This window comes from Carassius carassius, chromosome 20, assembly GCF_963082965.1.
Source record: "Carassius carassius chromosome 20, fCarCar2.1, whole genome shotgun sequence".
NCBI lineage: Eukaryota > Metazoa > Chordata > Actinopteri > Cypriniformes > Cyprinidae > Carassius > Carassius carassius.
Window position 1 is genome coordinate 19,180,437 of NC_081774.1, and position 9,480 is coordinate 19,189,916.

Sequence of the window (9,480 nt, forward strand, 5' to 3'; positions counted from 1 at the left end):
AAGCCTTCGGTTTACCCGCGCTCATAACACTAGCACAGAATCAGTTCAGAATCAATCACCAAAAGAATCAGTTCGGTTCAGATGCTCTGTGTGTCGGTTTGCTTCACGCTGAATCACACATGCGCTGTTTCATCAGCTCCTCGGTTCTTGAATTGGACGCGTCTGACAGAAACGGTTCTTGACTCGAGAACGAGTCAGTTTGTTGTTCGTTATCTGGCTCGGCTCGGTGTTCATCTTCAGTTCTCTCTTCACAGCAGTTCAGTCAGTGTACTGTTTGAGTGCATGCATTACTCCAGGATATTGGTTTGTTTGAACTTGTTTGTTTGAACTAGAGGAAGTGTCAGTCACATTAAAAAAGTTATCAGCTTAAGTCATTTGTGGATTAATGCGTATTGGAGACGCGAACCGTTTAAAACGATTTAGTTCAATTTGGTGAACCAACCGGATATGACAAACTGCTTTGACATGTTAATTACACAAACAAAATGTTTAGCATACTGTCTCTGGAAATATCAACAGTGATTGATCAGCCTTTATGTATTGTAGATGTTATTACTAGGCAAAGCAAAATTTGTCGATATATCCATGACATATCCTACAGTAAAAGCACACGGTTTTTCTGTCCATCAGATGTGTGCCTGTTAAAGTTAAAAACAACTCGTTATGTTAAGATCAGGAGAAAATTAAGTCATTATAATGAATAAAACAACTCTTGTTATGTCGATCACGAGAAAATTAAGTCGTTATAATTAATAAAACAACTCTTTTTATGTCAAGATCACAAGAAAATTAAGTTGTGATAATGAGAAAACAAGAAGGAAAAAAATAATAATTCATGGCCGATTAGAACTTCTATACTTTTCCATCCTCAAAGGGGAGGTTTATTTTGGACCCTTGGTGTAATAAATACTAAACAGTAATATACTCAAACATCACGCAATGGAAAATAGAAAAACCATCATAAAATCATATATTGCAAAAAAAAGTTTTTTTTTCATTGAGCGATCCCTTCAACTTATTTATATTGATGGTCATTTTGATTTCAACTCTTGACTCTTGAAAGATTAATAAGCTCCTGGTCCCCAATCAGGAAACACTTTTTTTTTTAGCAAGGACTTATTAAATTGATCAAAAGTGCCTGTAAAGACATTTATAATGTTGAAATTTCAAATTGATTCTTTTGAACTTTCTATTCATCAAAGAATCCTAAAAATGTACAATGGTTTTACAACAATTTTTAAGCAGCACAACCAGTTGTCAACATTGATAATAATAAGAAATGTTTCTTGAGCACCAGATCAGCATATCAGAATGATTTCTGAAGGATCAAAACTAGAGTAATGACTGCAGAAAATTCAGTTTTGCCATCACAGGCAAAATAATATTATATAGGCACAATATTACTGCTTTTATTATATTTTTCAAATAAATGCACCCCTTTTGAGCACAAGAAACTTATTTCAAAGACATAAAAAAATCTTACCGACCCCAAACTTTTGAACAGTATCGTATATGTGATTTGATTGATTTGAATTGTTTATGGACTTAAATAAGTGAGGGCCAATTATGTAGTCACGCTTCTCTCAGAAGAGCACTAGTTCAGCACTGTTTCAGATTGAGGTAGACTGATGTAGACACTCTTGACATGCGTTGGCAAAGGAATCCAATAACACAAAATCAACTGATTCCCCATCTCGCCAAGAAGTGCAGGCCGAGCAGAAAGCGTACGGCTGTGGGCGAGGTGTGTGTTGTGTGTGGCACTCCACCCAATCTGTGGGCTCGGCACCTTTAATCAATGACTTCACTGGATTCAACCAGAGCTCTGTTTCTCCGTGGCACCATCAGCATCTGCCTATAGGGAAAACCCTGCTCAGACAGAAGCCCTCATTGTGGTATGAAATATATCTGCTGCGGAGGGTCCGGACGGTGTTAGAAGTCCGCGCAATGGTAAATGGTAGATTGCCAGACATGATGGTGTTTGGGACCCTCTCACTCAAAAATCCACTGGAAATATATTTTGTGGAGTTCAAGTAGAGCTGGCACTGAGATACAGAGTGGCAGCGCGTTTTTCTTTACAACATGAAATTTGCACAGCTGTGTCGTATAATTTAAGTTAGAGGGTAGTAACACATCTCAGGCGAATAAATAGACATGTTTGTGTGTGTTCTGCAAAGGAGTATGATGAAGAGTGGGGGAAGAAGATCCAAAGCGAGAAGTTTCGCTGGCATAACTCGCAGTGGCTGGAGATGGTAGAAAGCAGACAGATGGAGGATGCCGAGCCCTACCTGTACGGAGATGATCCGGATGCTCTGGAGCAGCCCGATCTCTTCTACAGCACTGGTTTGAAAACACACATACACCCCAAACACCCCTCATGGATGAGACCACCAAAGAAAGTCCGTGTTTTCTTGTCTTCTAAGTTAACACAACTTGATTGATATCCTGTGCCACAACTTGACAGACACAGAAAGTTAAAAACCTTACATTTAGATTTCCAGATTTTTGCATGGGGATTGTGATGCTGTATACTGGCTTGATCGTCCGTCCAGTTGGTGTCATCAAAGGCTTGTCGTAGTGAGAGGTTGTCAGGAAGATAAATGAGGAGAGCTGCTGGTGGAAGTGGCTCTGCTGGGTCGCTGTCTCGAATGTTAGTTTACTCTATATACTCTCTCTCTCTCTGTGTGTGTGTGTGTCCGCAGACGGTATGATGGCCCCAGAGCCAGGCCTCAGTCCAGACTTCTACAGCCAGTTCCACTCTCAGAATGGAGACTTCAACGCATGGTGAGTGAGCAGCTGTTACCCTCATCAGCATTCCCTTGCATTAAATACATATGTAATAAAAACTCTTTATAATGTATTTTGTTACTTGATAGGGCTGGCAATTTAAAATAAAATTATTAACATGATATAAAAAAAATTTTAACTAAGAAAATCCTAAAACTAATTGTGTTGTGAGTAACCTATTTTGTTTCGCCTTGTCGAGTTAAAAGTATTTTGTACTTTTAACTTGAGTACTTTGTATTTCATTTTTTAATCAAATGTTTTCTATAATTAATCTCAGTGAATTAACTTATTGAATTGACAGTACTAATAATTATTTATCTCAGTTTTGACCAAAAACTGACAAATAAGAATAGTGCTATAGCAGTCTGAACTGTGAACTACCACATTAATTGTTAGGTTCATATCATGGAAACATATCAATAATTAATCATATCAAATGAATGATGTCACATCCATGAGCAGGTTAACATATGGCTTACATATTAATGTCTTATGACGAAGACACCCAATCATAATGGGGCTTATTTATATAAAGAATCTTAAAGGGATACTTCATCTCAAAATTAAATTTATTTATACATTAATCACTTGTCCTCATGTCTTTTCAAACCTGCGTGACTTTCTTCTTTTTCTTCTTCTGTGGAACACAGAAGAATGTTGGGAACAACATTGGAGCTCATTGACAAAAAATTGAGATTTATTTACATTTCTCAAAATATCTTCTTTTATGTTGCACAAAAAAATGAAAGTCATACAAATTTGGATAGACATTTGGGTACTTATTTCTTTAAGTTTTGATCAAGTTCTTTAACTTTATTTCTATGGTTCAGAAAGAAGTCAAAAATGGTCATGTAAAACTGATTATGAAGAAACCGTTCAGAAAACTGTTATTTAGAAAATTGACCTTCAGGGGACAAAATGAAATATATTTGTTCTTTTTGTTAAAGGTTATTCTTAAAAAAGACCAAAACTCCATAATAGCCATAAAATAACACTTTTGCTAGAAAACATTGGCATATGGAACACAACTGATTTGTTCACAACATTGGTCCTTTCTCACTGATGCTTCCAGCACTCTTACAAGTCATCTTCATTTTCAAGGCATAATAACTCAAACACGTAGAACATTGAAAATTACGTGCCAATCTGTTTGTCGCACAGGCCCTACACCAGAAGTTCTCAATTGCAGTCCTTGCAACCCCTAGCTCTGCACATTTTGCATGTCTCTCTTTGTTAACACACCTGATTCAGATAATCAGATTGTTAGAAGTGAGCTCCGTGCATCAACTGTGTTTCCATTGACATGGTCTCTACACAGTGTTCATTGCTCCCTACTCCCTGAGCAGGGGAAATCTGTTGAAGTTTCCTTCACTTCGGAACATTCATTCACAGATTTGCACTGTGCAACCTCTTCACACATGGACAAGTGTGACATCATATACCTCTGTAAATAAATACTATTTAAATTTATGTCTCTCACACTTCAATACCCTTTAAATGGAACATATACTTTCACTTGGAATTGGAATCATGGTGGAATATCCTGTGAAGTCCACTTCACAGGGCACTTACGTTCGAATAGAACAAACATCTGAAGCGATAAGAAAGATATAAAAAATGTGCAGAGCAGGGGGGCGCGAGGACTGGAATTGAGAACCGCTGCCATAGACCATCAGGTCATTGTTACTGTATTTGTTATCTCACACCTGTTTTGTTTTTGGGTCTTCATAAAACAGCGTTGTTAAATCATCTACATTAAACATCTTTAGCTTTGTAATTGTCTTTTAATCGTTTGGACAGTATGATTACAGCTGTTTAACAAAGCGCCAGGCAATATCCCTCTTGTCTGACGTTCTCTCTGTCAATGATACTCTTTTGGGCCAAAAATAAACTTGCCTTTTAAGTTCCATGCAGCCAAATATATCATCCACATTCCTCTACAAACACACACACACACACACACACACACACACACACGAGTACAGATGAAATAACATTTCACCTCTCCATCAAAACTAGTGCTAGTTGACTCTTTTAAGTTTGCCAGAGAGCTGATCTGTGATGAAATTGTTCCCCACTTGTGTTCGATATGTAGCTCTTGTGGTCTAAACTTGCCCTAATAGTGTGTACTTGCAATCTGTTCCACTGGACGTGTTTATTATGCGCCGTGTGCTTTGTATGGAGAATGCGCTGCTCGTTGGCCTGTTTGTTTTGGCTGGGTGGGGATTTGGGCACTTCGCAGACTGACGTCTGGGGGCGCTGAGTGCCGCTGGGCTGTCATGTGGGTGAGGATAGAAGCTGGGATCCAGATGGAGGGTCGAGTTCTCCAGCGGCTCTTTGTAAAGCGATACATTTCAAATATACACAGAGGGTTGGGGGCAACATTAGGGTCCTGGGATGAATGGTTTAATTTGAGTGGGCAGCTCTGAGTGACAGAGGTTACCATAATAATCAAATAGAGTTTCAGTCTTTACTTAAGACGCTTGTGAAATGATGTGTGTGAACGTAGGCCTTTTTGGAGTGGTTTACTTCACGAGCCAACCTGAGAGACAGGTATTTGATTAACTTGAGATTCCCATGTATATTCAGGCAGTGATGTACTGTACATAAGATTGTTTTGTAACACATTTATTGATAGTTTAGTTCTTTAATTTATGTATAAATAAATGTCATTAGCGTGCTTTGAAGCCAATTATGCCTGTTTAATCATGGAAATTTATCAGAATTTATCAGATTGGCCAGATCAGTGTTGTAATGTATGATTGAATAATGTAAAGTGTATGTGTAAAATATATATATATAGTCTATAATACAGAATTCTTTGGGATTTTTGTGGTGATTGTTCAAAATACAAATCCAGAACTGACGAAAGAGAAACAAGCAAGTATAAGATCACAATATATTTTGATAACTGTACACATTATTAACGCACTGTGTCCTAGATACACCAGATCCTATTGATTCCCACCCCTAGAGCTAGAGAATGAAGAGAGATGAGGTGCTGATGAGGTGCTGATTCGAGGTAAAACCGGTCGGTCTGAGGCTGAGCGTGAGCGGGACACACTGTCTAGAGATGGGCTTCTAATGTCCCCCGAGGAAAACCAGTTCTCTGTGTGTGTCTTTTGTGTGCACGCAACAGACTGACAAATCTGCCTTTATTCAAGCCGTGTGCGCTGCGTTGTGTGTCCCTATAAAGCCTTGGGGAGCTTGGACGAGAACGCAGGAGGAAAATAGAAAACAGGGATGTGGAGACGCAATCAGGCAAAGGAAGGGGAAGAAAGGGGGAGCTGTTGATTTGACACAGCCAAGGTAGGGCATGTAACCGGAGAAGTGACAGGAACGGGAGATCAAAGCACGGGCTGGAGAACAACTTGGGAAAAAAGGAGGAGAAACGTCCTTTTATAAAAGAGCCGAGACCTGTTTCCTGTGCAAACACACTCTTCTGAGCTATGAAACAATGTCTGGTTAAAAGGGTCTTTTTTATGAGCACCTTTGGCCGTTTCCCCTCCCAGAACGTCAGGGCTGACCTGGCTCCCTATGAGCTGTCAATCCCATCCCCACTCAGCTTTTATTGCCCTGTTTTCAAGCCCTGTGCAGAAAGAGGTGACAGGCTGCCTCATAATTGGACAGGAATGTGTTCGCCATAGATCACAGGCCAGGTCAGTCGTGAAGATAAATCGCAGAATAAATTCCCATTAATATGAATTTTCTTATCAGAATGGGGTCATCGTGTCATTTTCGGGCATTAATATCATCTCGTAATTAATGACGTGATAATACCGAGTTGAAGTACGAAATTAACTCTTGATAACTCGCAGCCATAAATTCACAGCGCAATAAAAGCTCTTCCTCTGTAGATGATTATCCCAAACTCTGGGAGCCTGTATTTCTTGTTAAAGAACTTGATTTCAAGGAAAGGCCAAGTGCTGAGGTAAAATTTAGGTGTTGGAGTCAAAAACAGAGGCTCGGAGCACCTACAGGTGGCGCCGACCTGCACATGAATCCCTCTTACCCTCAGTTCAAATTCAGCCTGACAGATCTGGCAGACCAACAGGAAAAAGACATATTTTAGACAGCAGAGTGTGTGAGTCGGGGTGCTAAGAGGAGCTGTGTTTGATTACTGGGGGTCATATGAGGCTAAAAACAACACAACGTAATGTGGGCACATAGTGGCAAAGCAAACAGCTCATAATTTAAAAGCTGTAGGCTTGAACCTGTTGGTTTAGAGGGAGGCAGACAGAGCCAACCGCCAATTTGTTTCTAGAACCACAGAACTTTTTTGGCTCTGTGTCACATCTCTACTGTTTAAATCTCACTTCTGCACTGTTAAATCTTAGTTTGTTTCTGTGTTTTAATACTAATTCATCAGATTTACATGAATAATGTAACAAATATTTTGGATGTTTAATACATGCCACAGTCAGTATTTGTACACTGTCAATGGCCAATAATATGCAGTATGTTAAACTAGTATAAAGAGCTCATGCTTACACTGGCATGTGATGCCCACTGAATTGAAATATAAGCATTTGGCAGTCTTATGTGAGACAGCATGCAGCGCAGACCATATTGTGCTATCGTGGACAGCAGGTAAACATTTTTAAGGAAGCTTGCCGTTTTCATTTTATACTCATAAATATTTTTCAGAATGTTATAAATTAATGCACTATCACATTATTCTTCAGCAGGAGATCACAGAACAAGAATCAACCAACAAAACCAATTGTTGGTTGACTCTTTTTTTTGTTTAATCTTAGTGCATTATTATATTCTTTGTGTTCACGTCTTATTTAACAATGTTAATGACTAATTGTTATTGATGTCAGGTTATGAAATGTGTCCAGTGTGCTTGGACCACTACCACAGAAATTGATAAAAAAAAAAAAAAAAAAAAAAAAATCATAACATATCTGAGTATGTAAGAAAATACTTTTTTTCACATACTTTTTTCACTTTTTACAGACTTTTTTCAACAACAACAAAAAAATATTTAAGCAATAATAGTTTGTACAGCAGTAGAAAATAATGATATATGTGTATATATTTTATATTAAATTATAAAATATGTAAAATATAGTATATTTAAACTAGGTAGAGTATATAGTATATTACATCTGTGTATATATATATATATATATATATATATATATATATATATATATATATATATATATAAAGGGTAGAAGGCCATCTAGTGCTTCTTAGAGGTAACATGTTAACAGTAACGGAGGTAACACGATCAACAGAATTTATGCTCACTTGATTCATGTCTTTCTTCAGCAATGGAGCCGACGGCCGTCCTGCCACTGCCTACGGCTTTCGTCCTGACGAGCCGTTCTTCCACGGCTACGGATCCACCAGATAGAGCTGCTGCATAACGCCATCTCACCGCTCAGTACAAGACCACATTTATCTCCTTGAAAACGCTCAAACCCACCAATCTCTTCCTGAAAATGTGAGCCCACCCTTGGATTTAAAGGCAGGTTTAATAGCGAGACCCTGTAAAATGCTTGGTGATGCTTAACTTTTATTTATTCATTAACAAAAAGATCAGTAGTTCATGTACATTCAAATATGTAAAATGTTATTTTATATTCAAATGTTTAAGTTATACATTGACTTTTCTCATTGTTTGAATGTATGCAAATATGTCGTTGGGCATTGTGTAATCATGCTTAACAGATTATTTGTGTACATTATATTATATCATGTATTATTATTTATGAAGGGTATTATGAAGTGCTGTAGTTCAGTTGACTTCAGTTGACTTCATTATAATCTGCGATCTTAGAGAGACATAAAGGGTACAATTAAATTTGCTTCATGCTTCTACCAGTAAAACAACTGACATACTAATAACTAAAGTTAGATTTTAGTTTCAAAATAGTCTTTTATTTAAATATATTTTTTTAGGTTTTAGGGAGTGCACTTTAATAGTATACAGTATATTCATTGAACTGGAATGAATCTGTTCTCATCTTCATATTTACTAAATTATAATCAGCTAAATTGTTACTGATTGACCGATTTATCCTGTTCTCATTAACCAGAGTTGACTGCATAACTGCATTAACAGCTTCATAATGATGTAGCATCACTCACTTTAGTCTCAATATCTTGCACTAATTGTCATGTATAACAAAACCATATACTGTGTCTGTTAGCTTATATAAGGCATTATTCCTCTTAAGAGATATTTATGAATTAACTACCTAATAATGTCCAGGGTTCATTGCTGTGAAAATGGTTGAGTCTTATAACACTTTAAGTACAGTGCTAAATGCTGCCTCTGGTACTATTTTATGCTGTTTTTTTAATTTGGTTATGTTTCTGATTGAGATGTAGCATGTTTGTTCAGTTTTAAGTTGTATTTATAGAGTACTGTAATTTTAATTTATCACAGTGAATTCAGGACCGCTCTGTATTTCCAGACACAAAATGTGCCTCCTAACATCTTGGCCTTTGCTGCTATAATGATCCTGTGAGTTTGACAAATGAACTGCGAACAGAAGAAATAAAACAACGCACTGATGAGTTGTCTCTGTTTTGTGGAAATTTATTTAACAGACTCTTACTGTGATAATCATATGTACAAAGTCACTGTGTCTCATTGTCAGAAAATCTACAGCGTGGTACAAAATAATAGTTTAGTGATCAGCATAATCTCCTGTTATTTACTAAAAATAATAAGTTGTC

General features: G+C 37.5%; 1 protein-coding gene across 2 annotated transcripts in view; it reads left to right on the plus strand.

The window, feature by feature from the left end:
• The window catches only part of kifap3b (kinesin-associated protein 3b), a 34,391-nt gene extending 25,071 nt beyond the window's left edge, over positions 1–9,320 (plus strand). For both annotated transcript variants that reach the window (XM_059502075.1, XM_059502076.1), the window contains exons 18-20: positions 2,175–2,340; positions 2,700–2,781; positions 8,065–9,320. In XM_059502075.1, coding sequence (XP_059358058.1) covers positions 2,175–2,340; positions 2,700–2,781; positions 8,065–8,149 — 333 coding nt within the window. In that variant the 3' untranslated portion in view covers positions 8,150–9,320. The remainder of the gene's footprint in view (positions 1–2,174; positions 2,341–2,699; positions 2,782–8,064) is intronic.
• Positions 9,321–9,480: the final 160 nt, after the last annotated feature.